Source organism: Dreissena polymorpha, chromosome 2 (genome assembly GCF_020536995.1).
Source record: "Dreissena polymorpha isolate Duluth1 chromosome 2, UMN_Dpol_1.0, whole genome shotgun sequence".
NCBI lineage: Eukaryota > Metazoa > Mollusca > Bivalvia > Myida > Dreissenidae > Dreissena > Dreissena polymorpha.
Window position 1 is genome coordinate 94,647,036 of NC_068356.1, and position 19,406 is coordinate 94,666,441.

The 19,406-nt window shown below is 34.5% G+C and overlaps 1 protein-coding gene across 7 annotated transcripts in view; it reads left to right on the forward strand.

Annotated features, from left to right (window-relative positions):
* The window catches only part of LOC127868116 (lysosomal acid lipase/cholesteryl ester hydrolase-like), a 165,953-nt gene that overhangs the window by 131,137 nt on the left and 15,410 nt on the right, over positions 1–19,406 (forward strand). Inside the window, exons 1-2 of one of the 7 annotated variants that reach the window (XM_052409730.1) lie at positions 15,310–15,432; positions 16,869–17,000. The exons of 4 other annotated variants lie outside the window; for them this stretch is intronic. In XM_052409730.1, coding sequence (XP_052265690.1) covers positions 16,902–17,000 — 99 coding nt within the window. In that variant the 5' untranslated portion in view covers positions 15,310–15,432; positions 16,869–16,901. Of the gene's footprint in view, positions 1–15,309; positions 15,433–16,733; positions 17,001–19,406 lie in introns of those variants that run through there. 2 more of the 7 variants (XM_052409729.1, XM_052409728.1) reach the window with 2 other exon arrangements.

The window sequence follows — 19,406 nt, forward strand, 5'->3', positions numbered from 1 at the left end:
GAAATTTTATGTTATAGGAGAAGTTGCGCCCCTTTGTAAGATATTTGCTACTAAACCGAAAATAACCGCGTGTTTGTAGACGTAACTTTTTTTTTGGTTAATGACTAACCATAATTTTTGTACAGTAATTTACCTTCAATAACCAAAGAAATTCTATGGATATATTTCAATATATGCTACTAATGCATGAATGCAGAGCTCCAGATAAGACGCTTAAAGTCGTAAAAAAATGAATTAAATTTAGTAAAAAAGTAGACTTAAATTCTGTGCGTACGGTTACACATTGCAAAAATAAAATAAAGATTCAAAATGTGTGATCATGCGTAAAACTCAATATCAATGCATATAATGTAAACATTTTATCAATGAGTTCCCACACGTCTAGGCCCTCATTACAATTATGAAATCAACAGCACTTTAACGTTATTATGAATAACAGACCATCTTTCAAACAGTCGAAAAGCCGAACGTTTTCCATTATCTGGTCCTTTTATCGCAAAAAGTCTGCTGTACCCCGGCAATTGTCATGAGCTCTTCTTAGACTATAAACCTAAATGCGGATGTGCCAAAAATTATACTTACCTGAAAAAAGGAATTAATAATAGACTTTAAGGCTGGATTTTTTTATAGAGTGTAAACCAAGATTTTGCTGAAAAAGTTATCTGGAACTCTGCATGTATGTTGACAGGAAATCAATTACATAATTTCAAATTTACTAGAGTTCTTTTATATTGCACCACATAAAATGCTATAAAACTATAATATTGAAGTGCACATATAAACTTTATTAAAGATGGGTAGGTATTTCGTGTCAATCTCTTTCACATATGAAAGAGCTGTTGGTCATGCTGCTTTTAAAGTTTAAGTACATATAGATGCATGACACAATTTAGATTAAGCAAAATAAAACACTAGGTATTTGCCAAGAGTCAAATATATACGAGCAGTAAGAGCGTAATCGTGCGCAGCGAGACTTACTCATGCAGAATTGAAACTCTTATTGCTTTCTTTCGAAATGATTTCATGTGTCCGATCTAATATGCAATATGCCCGGTGTTTTTTTAAATGCGGATTAATGCTCCGTTTTAGATCCATAATTAACGAATGCCTCAATATTTTCAAAAATTAACATCGGATTAATGTTCACCGACATTTTTTTCATACAGATTGGATATAAATATTATAGAGCTTAACAACAAAATACATTAAGCCCTGTTCTCCCGGCACACGCGCTGGACACACAGGTGGTTAGCGTGTGGCTATGATAATTCGTGAAAACATCTTTTTGAATGATAAATAATCATATTATAACGATAAATCAACTTTTCTATAAAAAATGTCACTATCGTTTTATATATAACAAGGTATCCAATCGAAATCATCCGAAAACGGGGTGCATCGTTTTGAGCAGCCATTACTAAATTAATTTTGCAGCGATTTTCATGAACCCGGTCTTATTCAACGCAGAAAATGAATTTCCTTTTAGGAAATGTATATATCTTGTTATATTTCTACACATGCTGGGTCAAATTTAAAAAAATAACGCTATACACAATTCGCTTGACCCAGTTGTGATCGATCAGACCGTATTTATGAATGAAATCTCCAGTTGTAAAGACACACCTCCGCATTGGAGCAATGAAATCACTCGTGTGTTTAAAATGTCAGTTAGTTGAAATGTATGCAAACAAAGGTTTCAAAATCCGCTGGACAGTTAGTTTTGATGCATAATGCAACGGCAAGCACGGTAAGAATGTTTTTTCATACGTTTTATTGAATTATGGTATCGAGGTTCGTGAACTTTGCAGGGAAAATGCCCTTTTCTCCGTGAAGATTTCAGTCATGAATACTGTCTGATCGATCACAACTGGGTCACGCGAGTTGTGTATCGAGTTATTTCTTAAAAGTTGACCCAGTATTTGTAAAAATATTGCAAGACATATACATTTCCAGAAAGGAAATTTATTTCTGCGTTGAATAAGACCAAGATCGTGAAAATCGCTGCAAAATTGATGAAGTAATAGCTGTTTAAAACGATGCATCCCGTTTTCGGATGATTTTGAGTTGGATACCTTGTTATTTATATATATTTGATAGTGAAATTTATTTTTTTTAAGAAAAGTTGATTTTTCGTTATAATATGATTATTTATAATTCCAAAAGATGTTTTCACTAATTATTATCATAGCCACACGCTAACCACCTGTGGCTGGACATACACCTTTAAAAAACGCTATACAAATTCAAATACTTGCGTGCGTGGGAATTTTTCTGGTAACCAAGAGCGACGTCAACGTTCATGACAGACCTGTTTATATGACATTTATTTATTAATTTTTTCAAACTTGATTGAAAATTATGTTTTATGATATTTTAATACATGTAGTAAAAGTTGTTGTTTTCTCAACGAGGAGTACAATAGTTGTACAGTACTAGACACAAGTACTTGTAACTTTCAGGTTTCTCTTTATACCACAGACATTTTATAGTCATAAAATGATAAATATGTGTTTATAGACATTGTAATTATAGCCTGGTAAACAGACTAGAGAAATCTGAAAGTTTAACGCACAGATCTGTGGCAATGGGGGTTTGGGTTACTTTATAAATATGAGGTCGATATGCAATGCACATCGGTAGATTACGTCTACTGTAATTATTTGGACTAGGGAATGGCCACACTTCCAACACATAAGCCCCGTTATGTCCTGAATAAAATACATGTATAATTTCTTAAGTGCCAATTGCATCTTACAAATATCATTAACATTCACGGCAGTCAATTCATTGTGTAGGCCTACTGGTCTTCATGGCGTATCAACGTATTTAGTTTAATGGAGATTATATAACAAAGGGAAATAATTCAGCTGATTCAGTTTACTAGTCAAAATGATTCGGATGTTTTCGCTTTTTTTCCGAAAAGTAATTTATTCAACATACGGAAAATAAACGCGCGCTACCTGTTTTCATAATTTAGTAACTTGCATTCTGCTAAGTTGCATTCTGCTTACTGCCTGTTGCTAACTGCCGTTGTTAATGACGCTTAGTGGCAAAACCGATTATGACTGGTTTCAGGAATAATGAACACACAAACATTGGATAGTCACCAAGCATGTTGAAACAATCATCAAGTATAACCGATAGAGAACAAGCATGTTGGAACTGTCATGAAGCATGTTAGAATAAACATCACGCATAATGTAAATATTCATCATGAATGATGTAATGTTGCAGCAATCATCAAGTATAAACGAATAGACAACAAGCATGTTGGAATTGTCATAAAGCAAATTAGAATAAGCATCAGTCATAATGTAAATATTCACCACGAATGATGTAATTTTTACATAAATACCCTTCCATAGACATGTGTTGTTATCAAAATAGACATAGAGATTTGAGCATTGGGAGTGACCTAATCATACTGTGCTTTGGCAGTACTACGGAATACCGTTAGTGCCATCGTGGTTACACATTAAAATCCAGAGGGTGAGAACGCGAGAACGCGATAGTACGATGGCGACAATGTGACAATACGATGATGACAGTGTGACAATACGATGGCGACAATGCGATAGTACGATGGCGACAATGCGAGAACGCGATAGTACGATGACGACAATCAGACAGTGCGATGACGACAGTGCGACAATACGATGGCGACAGTGAGATAGTACGATGGAGACAATGCGACAGTTCGATAGTGCGATAATACGATGACGACAGTGCGAAAATACGATGACGACAGTGCGACAATACAATGTCGACCGCCGACAGTGCGATAGTACGATGGTGCCAATGCGATAACGCGATAGTATGATGGCGGTAATTCGAAAATGCGATGGCGACAGTGCGACAATACGATGGCGACAATGCGATAGAACGATGGCGACATTGCGATGATACCACGGCGACAGTACGATATGACTATCGCATAGTCGCCACCGTACTATCGCACTGCCGCCATTGTATTGTCGCACTGTCGCATTCTCGTCATCGTACTAGCGCGTTTTCGCAATCGTACGAACGCATTGTCGCCATAGTATTGTCGCACTGTCGTCATCGTACTTTCGCGTTCTCGCATTCTCGCCCTCTGGATTTTAATGAGTAACCACGGTGGCCATAACGGTATTTTGTACAGTAAAGTGCGTAAAATCTGGTTTGGAATAACAATTTATATGCCGAAAACAGATGTTGAAAACCCGACTTTGTTTTATAAGTAGTAGTCTAAATATACAATGAGTTTTCCGAGCTTTAAATAAACATATTAAAATAAAATTCATGTTCGTATCGGTTGAAGTTCTTGTTAATAGTAGAAGCAAAGAACACAATAAAACGCTGATTGGGCTTACTAATTTGAGGCAAGAAAAAACACATCGCGCTATTATATATAACATATAACGCGCATCCGCGAAGTTCGAGCGCCCGTCTCGGTGCCGTCGTTTCCGGTGAAAGTTTCGCACAGGAGCTAACGAGTTCGGATATGAGACCACGAATCATTGCTTGACTTTATATTTCAGTCAGCGTAGAACCTGACCAGACTGCGCGGTTGGAGAAGCTAGGATGGACCAACTTTGGCCGCATATGACATTAGACTCATTTTCGCATGACGCGGGTCATCTGACCTTTATAATGTGTATATAGCTTTGAATGGAATTTGCACATAGTTTTTTGCATGGACTTATTGTTATGTTAATGTGTTGCACGCTTTCAATAGCAGGGGGCATATATAAGATCAATTATACTACGGAGTTCATTTTCTGTTGCAAAATGAAATGTAATAAAGATTGTTACTCAGCAGTGTGTACAGTATGACAGCGTTGTCTGTCTGCGATGCATTTATACTAGTTCTAAGCTGGAATACTCACCAATTGGACTCAACCATCTGCTCGAACAAGAAATGATAAGTTCTACTAGCATAAACCTGAAATTGTAACTTATTTTAAAAATATTCATGTTATTTATATTATTCAATTTATTATTCATAATTATAATTATTATTTCCTTTATTGTTTTTTTCATTAAGAAACTTATTCGGCTTACGAAACTGAAAAATCCCATTGAAAGAAAAATCCCATGGGGGAAAAAAACCATGAAAGAAAAAAATCCCATGGGTTAAAAAAAACATGTTTTTTTTTATTTTTTTCAAACACGACTAAACGCATTAAAATATCGTAGGTTGTTCATCATTTCATAAAATATGATGTTTCTGGAAGTTTCATGAATAAATCTCTCAAAAAAAGAAAAAAAATCCCATGGGATTTTTTTCTCCCATTTTAAAATGGGATTGTTTTATTACTTAATATTTATATATATATAATTTGCATAAAACCAATATACAGTCCTTAAATAACGTTAAAATACATGCAAACGCAAATAAAACGAGTTTTTAGACTTAAATTCGTTATGTATACTTTAAAGTAAATAAACATATTGAACCCTCAGCTGTGTTCAATATCCACGTTTAATCAAAGTTTACATGCAAATATCCTACTTAGCACTTGCAACTGGATAAAACATGTGAATTATCTATTATCTATTATAACATGAAACCAGTATTCATCACACAATTCAATTTAATTCAATTCAAGTTTATTCAGGTACAAGATCAAGGTATAATATAACAAACAATATAGATAAGAACATATAAAAGTATACAGATATGGTCAAAAGATAACAGTAAACAAATATATATTGATCTTGCAGACCTGGAAAAAACCAATAAAGTACAAGTACTTATTTCCATTGGGGTCCCTTATCTTAAGCATACAATAAGTTAAATGTTACAACTTAAATTCGTTATGTATACTTTAAAGTAAATAAACATATTGAACCCTCAGCTGTGTTCAATATCCACGTTTAATCAAAGTTTACATGCAAATATCCTACTTAGCACTTGCAACTGGATAAAACATGTGAATTATCTATTATCTATTATAACATGAAACCAGTATTCATCACACAATTCAATTTAATTCAATTCAAGTTTATTCAGGTACAAGATCAAGGTATAATATAACAAACAATATAGATAAGAACATATAAAAGTATACAGATATGGTCAAAAGATAACAGTAAACAAATATATATTGATCTTGCAGACCTGGAAAAAACCAATAAAGTACAAGTACTTATTTCCATTGGGGTCCCTTATCTTAAGCATACAATAAGTTAAATGTTACAACATTGTGTGAGAAAGTTATTAAACACCCTCTCAAAAGTTAAGGAGACGCACGGCAGATTACAGATGCGGTACGGACGGTCACACACGCACGCCTATATCATACCTTGCTAACAATAATATGTAAGCATAAAACACTGTTGATTTAAAAATAGAAAATTGTTTAAGAATAAAAAGAAAATTAAGACTAGACGACATCTTATTACTGCACCTAAATATTTTTCACAGACAAATGGACCAAAATAGCACTAATTACATTATATACAACGTTTAATAATAAAAAGTGTCAGAGTTTTCTCTATCACGTGCAGACATTTTTAAGTAACGTTTAACTTCAAGTTGGAACCCCTGCTTAGATTTGATCTCTTTGATGTTATTTGGCAAATCATTCCAGTCATGTATGGCCGTGGAATAAAACGTTCCAGATTCAGAGCCAGACGATAGTGGGACTTTAAAGTTTTGTGTACTAAATCTTGTTCTGGAGTGAAATAATGATATTCGTACAAAATTATTTTCAAGGTATTTGGGGGCCTTACCATTGTTTATATTAAAAACATGATTTAACATGAGCTGGCAAACTCTATCATTAACATTGAGCATCTGACCGGACTCAAGCTCGTTACAAGTAATGCTTGTTCTTGACGGAAGTTCTTATAAAAATATAATGACCTTGTTTTGCGCCACCTGTAATTTACCCTGTAATTGTTTTGTAAGTCCTGCATACTAAGATGAACAAGCGTAATCAAAGTAGCATTGTACCAATGCGTTTGTGTTTGTTTGATCTGTAGACTGAGGTTTTTACAGTTTCTAAATATAAAAATCAGTCTAGAGTTGACCCTTTTGACTATATTGTCTATAATAGCTTCACAATTTAAGGTGCAATCAATATTTAGGCCTAGGTATTTTACTTGGTCCTGAGATGGTGTCGTATTACCATTACAGCTTACATGGAAATGTTGAACTTTCTTTAATTTCCGTGCAGAGCCAAAAAGCATACATTCGGTCTTGCCTAAATGTAAGGATAACTTATTGTCAATTAGCCATAATCCGAGAACGTTTATTAGAGATAGTGGCAGGATCTTTGTGTGCAAACAAGATAACGCTGTCATCTGCATACAAGATAAGCTTACAGTCAGTGTCTATACATGTGAGCATGTCATTCACATAGCAAAGGAAGAGCAAGGGACCAAGAATGCTTCCTTGCGGAACTCCACATGTAACTTTAAGGCTTCTTGAAGACATTTTGTTAGTGTGTACTAGTTGTGTACGGTCAGTCAGATTCGACTTAAACCAATCAAGAGATTCCAATCCCAACGCATGTAGTTTGTTATATAGAATTGAATGGTCTACCGTATCAAATGCTTTCTGTAGATCGAGTAGCACCATCCCAGTATAAAGACCCTTAGCATTATTTACTTTTATAAAGTCGAGAAGATTAATTAAACATGTGTCTGTTGAATATTTTGACCTTAATCCCAACTGGAATTCATAAAGAATGGAATTTACGTTAAGGAATTCTGGTTGTATATAGATCTCTCGAGTATCTTGGATATTACACTAAGAATACTAACCGGCCTATAGTTGCCGACTTCGAGAGGACTTGACTTTTTGTATAATGGACTAACACGAGCTGATTTCATATCATCAGGAACCACGCCTGAGTCAATGGACATGTTAATAATGAAAGTGACCGGGATGTTAGTACAAAAGCACCATCTTTAACAAATCTAGCAGGGATTCCATTTAAACCTTTACTCTTTGACGCATTTAACTTGCACAACACACATTCTTCTGAAACATGTTTTATTCTAAAAATAGTATTTTCAGATTAAAAAAAAATATATTTTTGGCACTTGGTAGTTTGTCAACTAGACTTGAGGCTACTGTGGTGAAAAACGTATTGAAATGATTGCCAACAATAGACGAGTCGTGGCATATTTCATCATTAATATTGAGAACAATATTACAACTAGATTTGTCCTTAGTTGTATAACCAAGACTTTTAAGATGATGCCAAAGTCCTCTTGAGTCATGTTTATGTTCCTCAACTTTATTTGAGAAGCATTCAGCTTTAGTTTAAACCTATTTTATTTTAGCTCGATTGCATCGAAAGCCTAGGGCTTATATAAACGCTCTCGAGTGTGCCTAGAACCAGTACTTGGTGTCTTTGAGGGAGATCTAAAGAACGCTTCCACGGTGGGGATCGAACCCGTGACCTCCCGGTCGCTAGGCGGACACCATATCCATTACACCACGGCGACCGCTTTGGTTGACTTTACTAAATACTGGAGTTTATTTCTATACATTGTAAAAAACGCAGGTTATCGTTAGTGCGAGTTTTCTTGAAATTATATAATGCAGTACCCCAGAGTTTAATGCGCTCATTAATTTCAGACGTCATCCAGGGTTCGCTACGCTGTTTTTACCTAATTTCTTTTACAGTAGCTACAGTGTCAAGTATGGACATAAAAATTGTGTGAAATGCTGCCCTTGCAGTGTTTACACATTACGCGTTAAACATTTGCTCCAATCGGCCGCTGTGAGGCGCTGAATGAAGTCGTCAATGTTATACGAAATGGTCGCTAACACCGATTGGAATAATACCGGATTGAGATATATTATCTTTATTGCTGCAGACAATATGATCGATCAAACTTTTGGATGTCTGTGATACCCGCGTAGGTTCAGTAATAATCTGATCAAGACTAAAAGTACGCACAATATTTACATATGATCGAAAGAGTAAACTTGTCTTATTCAGACAGCAAATATTGAAGACACCCAAAAGAATAGTTTCACAATCAGATCGAAGATGCATCAAGTTGCTCTTCAAATCTCTCAAGGAAATCAGATTGTTTTGGTGACCTGTAACATGTACCAATCATCATGGGTTTTGTTTTAGGAAGAAATAATTCGATAAATACAAAAAAAATATCCGCCCCTTCTTTTCAGTCCAGCGACATTAAGCCATTATGGACAACCTTAAACGAACCGTGATTAACAAACAGGCCAATATCTGATGGAGAACTTGTAACTATATGCGGGAATTTAAAATATTTTAATAAAAAATAACAAGTCTTGATAAACTCAGTTATGCCAAATAGGTCATCATACGATCCAAATAAAAGGAACATATAACAAGAGCATCGCATAACGGGTGCCAACGCTCGGCTGCGCATGCAGTTTTAAATAAATGAAAGCTTGTCAGATTATTTTTTTTAGAGGTCACAGGTGACCTTGACCTTTGACCTAGTGATCCAAAAATGGGTGTGGCATGTAGAACTCATCAAAGTGCATCTACATATAAAGTTTCAAAGTTGTAGGTGGAAGCACTTTGATTTTAGAGCCAATGTTAAGGTTTTATCATGGCGGACGGCGGACGACGAGCTGGATATGACAATACCTCGGGTTTTCTCCAAAAACAGTTGAGCTAAAAATTCAGAAATGAATAGTACGGGAAATTGTGAATTTTATGTTAAGACTGTGGAATATTGACGACCTTTTTTTTCTTTTTTAGAGGTCACAGTGACCTTTACCTTCGACCTAGTTACCCAACAAGAGATGTATTTGTCAGAAACACAACGCCCCTACTGCGCCGCATTGAAATATCATTTATATTTATCATTTGGCAGGTATAGAAATCATCTCCCTTTAAAAGTTATTACTTTCCTTGAATTTTGTCCAATCCAACCGGCCGGGGAAGGGGGGTGGGGCTGGGGAGGGTCTCTCAGTCAATTATGACCATGTCAGACATCACTGACAACCAAGGCCGGTGGTTTAAAAGAGATCATAGCCAGAGTTTTTTTCTTTTTCATAATCATAGCCAGAGGTGATCAAGTATCTATGAACATAGGTACACAGGTATGTAATGAACACCAAAGACATTATAATTATATCATTAAAAAAAAACTTTGACAAATCAATAATTTGGGTTTTAAATAATCAAAATAATAAATCTGTACAGTAACTGTGAAAAGAACTTCAATTCTTGGTAAGGAAATATATAATATGAGATTTATAATTATATAAATTACTTCCCTTGAAAATAATTGTCTGTAACAAATCTCTATTTTTAGTAGCAAATAATTAAAAGCCACTACCGTGGCTGTAGATTCACCACTCAAAATGTGCAGCTCCATGAGATACCCATGCATGCCAAATATATAAAGTGGCTATGTTCAATATTGAATAATGTTCTCCCTTTTTAAAACTTATTACTTCCCTTAAATCTGTAATTTTTACCGTAGACCGTAAAGGATGACCATGACCTTGACCTTTTACCACAATGTGTTTGTCAGAAACACAATGCCGCCTACTGCGCGCCGCTTTGATCTATTTAACAAAACTATATACGTGGGACGGTCAGATAACTATGTCCATTTAAAGCTTATTACTTCCCTTTACTGTGTTTTTTGCACCCTAGACCTTGAAGGATGATGTTCACCTTGAAATTTTACCACTCAAAATGTGCAGCTCCATGAGATACACATGCATGCCAAATATCAAGGTGCTATCTTCAATATTTAAAAAGTTATGGTCATTGTTAAGGTTTAAGCACGACGCATACGGCTGACGCCGGACGGCGGACGGCAGACGACGAGCTGGCTATGACAATAGCTCGGGTTTTCTCCGAAAACAGCCTTGCTAAAAATTAAATTATCTTATGACAAGAACAATGTATAAAATAAACACTAGCTTACCCAATCGGTGACGAAGTTCTCCGTCGAAATCGAGCAACCTCGCCTCTCCGTGTGTATGGTGCCCTTGTGCGTTCAAAACAACAACTACGCGACCATAGCGGATAAATCTGCCATCGAACTGAGGCCTTTTAGATCACAAAGAAAACCTTTATATTTATCCAGAACGCCGGGTTCGATGCGCCGTATTTCGTCACCAGACAGGCGATCAGGAACTGCTCGTGGTCACCATCCCCTCGCCCGGGCAGATGTTGGGACATTATCTTGTTCGTGTACAGGCCCATCCCTCGCAACCGGAACATGAACTGCGCGTATTTATTAATGCCTATACCATCCATCCTCTTGATCGGTTATGATAAAATAATATTAATATTTGAAAGTTTGCCTTTCTCGCTGGTTTGGTAGTATTACAATTTCGCTACAGAGTATATATAACAGTTTATTGCACCGTGGCCAACAGAGTAATATGGTTGTATTTATGGTATTTATCAATTGTATGGCATCCTTATTGTTGCATGTAAACAAATTTCGTAAGGCCTTGTTTGTTGTGTTCTGAGAAAACTGGGCATAATTCAGGTGGGTAAAGTGTCGTCCCAGATTAGCCTGTGCAGTCCGCACAGGCTAATCAGGGACGACACTTTCCTCTTAAACTAGATTTTCGGTAAAAAGGGACTTCCTTTAAACGAACAATACCATTAAAGCGGAAAGTGTCGTCCCTGATTAGCCTGTGCGGACTGAACAGGCTAATCTGGGACGACACTTTACGCACATGAATTATGCCCAGTTTTCTCAGAACAAGACACAATTAATCAGATAACACTTCACCCATACATGACCTCATTGAACACCTTTATAGAGGGCATGTACGCATTTGTTTACGAAACATATATGCTGAAATCTCTCTTTTGTTACAATGATTTCACAAAAATACATTTATAATAAATGTTTACATTTTAAATAGGTTTCGGTCATTTAAATGCCAGTTTAAATAGCATCCGGACAGGTTACATTAAACGTTAATGCATGTATACTCCTTTTTCTGTTTCTGAAAGCGAAATAGCGGTCTAAAACAATATAGAGAATAAACGGGTATATATCAATAGAAAACAAACATTCGTTTAAAAATGGAATTTTATGTATGCATATTAGATCTCACATAACATATCATATATATTATATATGGTGTGCTTTTTTTAATTCTGTTAGTTTAGTTAGTCACGCCAGTGACATGCAATAAAAACTATATAATTAAAAACGTTTTAAAAATATCCTGCTTTAAGGTTTATGTACATAACAGTATTGTCACAGTCATAACGGTAAACATTTAAAGGGATCTTTTCACGCTTTGGTAAATTGACAAAATTGAAAAAAGTTGTTTCAGATTCGTAAGTTTTCGTTTTAGTTATGATATTTGTGAGGAAACATTACTGAACATTAACCATGCTCTAATATAGCCATTATATGCATCTTTTGGCGATTTTAAAACCTAAAATTTATAAAGCGTTGCAACGCGAAACGATTGAATAATTTGGAGAGCTCTGTTTTTGTCGTTAAATTTTGTGAAACTACGAAGATTGCTTATATAACGTATAAAATACGTCGAGAATGTGTACTCGGCGGAATAGCTCAGTAGGCTAAAGCGTTTTTACTTCAGGACTCTGGCAGGACTCCAGGGGTCACTGGTTCGAAACCTGCTCCGGGCAATGTTCTTTTCCTTTTTTAAATTTTTTTCTTGATTTTTAACTGGAGCTTTTATGATCCAATGTTTACACTTATCAATATAAAGCATTTAATGAATAAGTTAAAAAAATGCCAAAATCTGTGAAAAGGCCCCTTTAACTGAATATATGATGCAAAGATAAAACATGTACATCACGCGGCATTATTAATTTGTGTACTATGTCATCAGAATTTTCGGAAAATGATAATGGGGGTTCACCTTATTTCCCACTGATTTATTTACCAAAAACGTGCATTCATATCAATTTTCGATCATGTAAACATTCTCCTTTGTTGTTCACATGTGATCTAACTTTGTATTGTGTTTGTAAGACGTAGTTCTGAATCAATATGTAATCTATGTAATACTAACAATAAAGCGTTTTTCAAAAGGAATAGATGGATTAAAGGAAGTAATTACAACAAAACAAAATACGTATATACGACACAAAAACAAATAACGAATAACATACAAATAAGAGTTAAAAGTATGATGGGATCTTTCTTCTACAAGTACGAAACTGGCTGAGTAAAACCTTCAATTTAAAAAATCCCTATGTATAGTATACATAATATACAAAAGATACAATTGTCCAATTTCTTACACAACTTCATGGCTAAAAAACTGTATTTACACAAAACACTCTGCAATAATCTGACACTTTTTAAGCAAGAACATGTTATCATAAAAGGGGCCTTTTCACAGAGTTTTGGCATGTATTGAAGTTTGTCATTAAATGCGTAATATTTATAAATGTAAACCATTGATCTAAAAATCTCCAGTAAGAAAAACAAGAATAAAATTAAAGAAAGAAAAAAAGTAATCCTCAACTGGGCTCGAACCACTGACCCTTGGAGTAAAAGTTTATCGCTCGGACCACTCGGCCATCCGTGCTCCTAAAACCTGTGATGTATTTTATACTTTATATAAGCAATCCTCGTTGTATCATACAATGAAACGACAACAACAGAAATCTCCAAACTATTCAATCGTTTCGCGTTGCAACGCTTTGTCATTTTCAGGTTTTTAAATCGTCAAAAGATGCATAAAATGGATATTTTAGAGCATGGCCAATGTTCAGTATTACTGTTTCCTCACAAACATCATTACTACAACGAAACAATTTTTTAATTTGGTCAATTTACTAAAACGTGAAAAGGTTTATAAATTGTTACATTGACAATACATGTATAGGACGCTAAAAACTGATAATTATAAACGTAAGGGCTATGTATCTTTGTAATTATGTTCATTTGTTGGATTAAAGTTATTGGCTGGTTTCTGGTCATAGTGATTAAGAACTAATCCACAATTGAATGCGAATTCGTTGGTTCGATTTTCCCTGCAATAAATATCCAACCAATAATGCTTGTTATTGCCTGACTAATTGCATTTTAATGACAAAAGATTGCAGATAATGTAAACGAATTTTATATGTATGCTTTTAAAACATGTGCAGTTACATGCGATTATGATAGGTATCTACTTTGTTTCAGCAACTGAATTGGGTTATCAAAGATAATAGAATTTTCTTAAATTGTCTGTGATGTAAAGAATTATAAAACAAATTGTGTCAAAGTTTAGTTGCACAAATGTGTCCGAGTTCATAAATGTCACTGATTTTATGTTTCGTTTCCAGCAAAACGTTATACAAGTTCACTGTTATAAACAAAGTATATTTCTGAAATTAGAATGTCTTTGCAGTTGTTATGCAATTCGTTTGATGTATGCTCTTGTTTATGGAAGTGAATCTAGTGCAAGTGTTCGGCCCATTTTGTTGATCACGAATTTTGACAATTGTATCCCTTGTATATAATTGTTAGGTACTTTTTGTTATATGTCCCTGTGGCTCAAACTGAGTCTTACAATTTTATGAATCACTTTACTCACAGGAAATACACATCAGCATTTTGACTCAATGATTAAATATATTTCCGCGTTTCATGAATATTTGCTGAGAGCCACTACATTTATTTTCCGTGTATTAGTTGGTATTCAATTTGGTTAAATGTTAGTTAGATATTGGTTTAAATCGGTTCTATTATGTTTCACTTTCATTTTAGGCTAAGTAATATTTCTAAAACGCGACTTCGTTGGTTCGATATTCCCTGCAATAAATATCCAACCCATCTGGCTTGTTATTACCCGACTAATTGCATTGAAATACCTTAAGATTGTAGATAATCTAAACGAATTTAATATGTATGCTTTTTAAAAACATGCAGTTACATGCGCTTAGGTGTTTACTTTGTTTCAGCAACTGTTTTGGATTATCTAAGATGATAGAATTTGCTTAAATTGTCTGTAATTTAAACAAATATGAAACAAATTGTGCCAAAGTTCAGTTGCACAAATTTGTCCGAGTTAGTAAATGTCACTGATTTTATGTTTCGTTTTACAGTTAAACGTTAAATATGTTTACCGTTGTAAACAAAGTATATTTCTGAAACGTAAATGTCTTGGATGTTGTTATACAATTCGTTTAATGTATGCTGTTGTTTATTGAAGTGAATATAGTGCAAGTGTTCAGCCCATTTTGTTGATCAGGAATTTTGACAATTGTATCCCTTGTATATAATTGTAAGGTACTTTTTGTTATAGGTCCTTGTGAGTAAAGCTGAGTCTTACACTAATATGAAACACTTTACGCACAGGAAATACACATCAGAACTTTGACTCAATAATTAAATATATTTCCGCGTTTCATGAATATTTGTTGAGAGCCACTACATTTATTTTCCGTGTAATTTGTGTTGTGATATGCTTTGCTTGGTTTCATGATTAAGAGTTAATGATCAAACTTGGAATTTATTAAATCAATACACCGCTTTAAGGTAGATTGTGATTATAACATTTTAGATAAATATTGGTTATTATTGGAAACATATAAAGTAGATATTGGTTTAAATGGATTCTATTATGTTTTAAAGGGAGATAATACGATGTTGTCAAATGTTTATGAATTTAAATAATGTAAAAATACTTATTATACATATATGTCGATATAAATTAAAATAAAAGTTAAGAAGAACATGTGTTGAAAAATGCGAAATAAGCCAGATATTTAATTCTGAAATCAAAAATGTCTGTACTGTCGAATTCGCCAGCATGTAAATTATGCATGTACGATGTGAATCTAAATTTAGTTTTACGGATCATTTTACTTTCCTGCAACGATATCTATTCATACGACACACAAACACTAATTCTGATCCTTATCAAAAGACGAATGCTTCGGTTATTGTCGGAAAATATGTACGAAATATTTTCGTCACGATCGCCTTGGGGCGCTAATGTGTCTTTGCTGCATTTTATGACATTCGTCTTCAATGTTTAATTTTTCTTGCCTATTTCGTGTTATTGTTACACATTTTTATCAATATATTACAATTTAACACATATAAAAATCGTATAATCTCCCTTTAAGTATGAAATCTTCTTTTTATATCATGCGTTTCATCCCTCATTTAAAAATGATATGAGCCGCGCTCTGTGAACAGGGGGTTGAATGCATGTGTCGTCCAAGATTAGCCTGTGCAATCCACGGACGACATGTTTCGCCTAACCTTTTCGTCAAGAAGAGCCTGCCTTAAAACGAAAATTAACATAAAAGCGGAAAATGTAGTCCCTGATTAGCCTATACGGACTTCACATGCTCATCTGGGACGACATTTTACGCACATGCATTAAACCTCCTTTTCTCATAACACGGCCAATATAAAACATTACATCGTATCATGCACATACCACAGTCTTTCGTACCAAATAGTTTGTGAGGGTTATGGCCTAATGTTTTCAAGAATTTTGACATTGAAAGCAAATAGGATGATTATGAAACAAAAAAGTTTAGCTTGTTAATTGTTAATTCCATCGTCACACTACAATCTTTTGACAACTAGGCCAACAATTTGTCGATATCCATAACCCATAAAAAATTATTTTGTCCACATAACAATTGATATCAAAATCCCTTATGTATGCATGTTTTGTGGGACACGAACTAAAATGATCTTATAAAAATGTTAACACAAAATACATTTATACCAAAATACCATCCATCAAATATCTGGACTACAAGTCCAGTGTTTTATAACTCTTAACTATATCGAAACTTAAGCAATCTTGAAACATTTACACAGTGTTCACATATTGGGGCTTACACGTGTTACATCTATAGAGGACCACGAGTGGTGAACACTCACATAGATAAGAACAAAGAACAGAGTGATGTTTCGTCTGTTAGTTAGGTGACATTTGTTTTCTTTAACAGATGTAAACGAACGCTTGTAATCACACCAGGACAATGCTTTATTTGCTGATAATAGTGGTCGTTTCCGGCTTACTGGGGCTACTTCCGGGACGGATAGCCGTTCGGCTGGACCCGGAAGCGCGCATGAACACGGTAAGCAGGTCACAATAAATTTGATTATGGTTACTTTGTATGGTTTGTTGTATACATTAATTGTTCAATATAGGTTCGAAATAAATCTGGCATGTAATTCGTTTAGAAACACTTGCATCGTAAATATATTGACAGGGCCTTGTTAACAGATTGTCGAAATAACAAGTTTCCAACTTTTTGTAAAGGATTCGAAAAATAAAAGAACACTATACATTAGAGAGTGAAATACCACTGATGAAGTAGACACATATTAAAAAAGAACAGCTTCGTGTATGAAATATAATCAGTACACATTGATTAAACTATAAAGCATTTCAAACGCGAAGCGATTGAATTATGTAAACTGTTAATGTGTTACAACACGTGGATTACTTACATCAAGTATAAAATAACGGTGATTGAATCAGAATGGCGAAGTGGTCATGACCCTATCGGTTAAATCAAAATAACAATGGTTCTAGCCTCGTCGAGGACAAACTTTTTTCCTTAATTCCATTCGTGTGATTTTAATGGAGCTCTACAGTTATGTTTTAAAATCAATCAATTTAAGGCAATTTCTTACACATTTCATAAACACGCCGGGTATGCGGATACTTTGATTACAGATTGCACTTCGATACCAGATAACAACAAAAGCCACGCGCGAGAGTTGAGTTTTTCAGCTTTTTTGCATTTATGTTCGGTTTATTTGGTTTTAAGACACGTAACATTGTTTGGTCGATTAATGGTATAGTACTTTGTATTGCGAAGCAAAAAAGTCGTGAAAAAAAACCAGTGAATTATAAAAAAGTGATAGCATTTCATCGATAATCGTCATGAATTCGATGATCAGTACGTATTTCAACAAAATAAAAATACTTGGAAATAAATCAAGAACGTGCCAACTAATCGAAATAAAATATCAATATGCCCATTAATGTTACAACATGTTAAATTTTAGTTGAATAACGTATTTGAGGAAATTCAAATGTTTTAAGAGTCGGATGCCAAATTTTCATGGCCACTTCTGATACCGATCATCTCAAAGACAACGGACTTCGATTCCAGATAACTCGACACTTTTTACCAGATATAACACACTCTATTTAGTGAATCAGAAATGCAGAATTCGCTGTGGAATACTGCTATAGTTAGCAGGAAATAAATAAAAAATGTATGTACTGACGTAAATTAAAAACGAATTACCGAAACATGTTCTTATCCCTTTGAAATATGATAATAAAAGGGAATGGGAAGTGTAAAGGGAAGTGCTTCCTATAAGTAGTGCTCAATATAAAGGGAGTTTTCCAATCTCTTTTAAATTTTGTGGCTTCGCATTAGTATCGTCTGCATGATGCGATTCTAATGAGCACCAATGACAAAGGATTTTATGAGGTGTATTGGCCGCTTTGAGACCGCTTGCTCCCCTTATCTAGAGTCCTGCTATAAGTTCAATTGAACACAGTCGTGTTGATCCACATGATCCGTTGTATTTTCAATTTTCTTAATCTCATTTTACTACTTAAAAAAAGTTTATTATTTAGACAATTATTTTCGGTCGTCACTTGAAATATATTACTTCAGAAATAAGCAGTTGAATCTTATTTAAAATTTGCACTTATAATATTAATTATATAAATTTATAGATATAAGATTTTTGAAAACGAACAACGCCATTGGTTATATTTTACATGTGTATGTAATTACGTTATGCATAGATTCCCAATGTGTCGGGCTTGACAATGCAAATTGATTTGTACTACAAAATGTTTGGTAAGAATAGCCATAATATACATAAATGCATTTTAGGTAGAAGATAAAACTCGGTTATAAGAGTGCCCAATTTGTTGAAAGTCTCTGTTATCCGAAGTGCCCTATATCGGGAATCAAAGTATCCGCAACTTCATGAATACCACCTATTAAAACATGCTCAATCTTCGTTTATATTTTATTGAATACTATCAAAATTTCAGTATTTGAAGCACAGTGAGAAACTCTACATGCTGGAATATCAAACAATTTCTTGCAATATTTCTAAGTAGTTTTATTGTGTTGAAATGTTTACTGTTCATCCAGTTTATGCTGTTTTCCGACCGAATTTTCAATTTTTTCGGGAAAAATCCACCATTCTTCCGTGATGTTTTTCTTTGCAATAGAAAAGGATACACCATTTATAAACTCGACCATGCGCCTCGTCTAAAAAACTAATTTTTATGATATAACTTTAAAAAAATGATGAACTTACCTCTCGCGCGTGGCTTTTGTTGTTATCTGGTATCGAAGTGCCATCTGTTATCAAAGTATCCGCATACCCAGCGTGATAAATGTCCAAATCTGTGAACAAGTCCCTTAAACTCAAAACTATGTTACTCGTATACATATACCTTTCTAAACACAAAATTTACATTATAATTAAGATGAATTAGA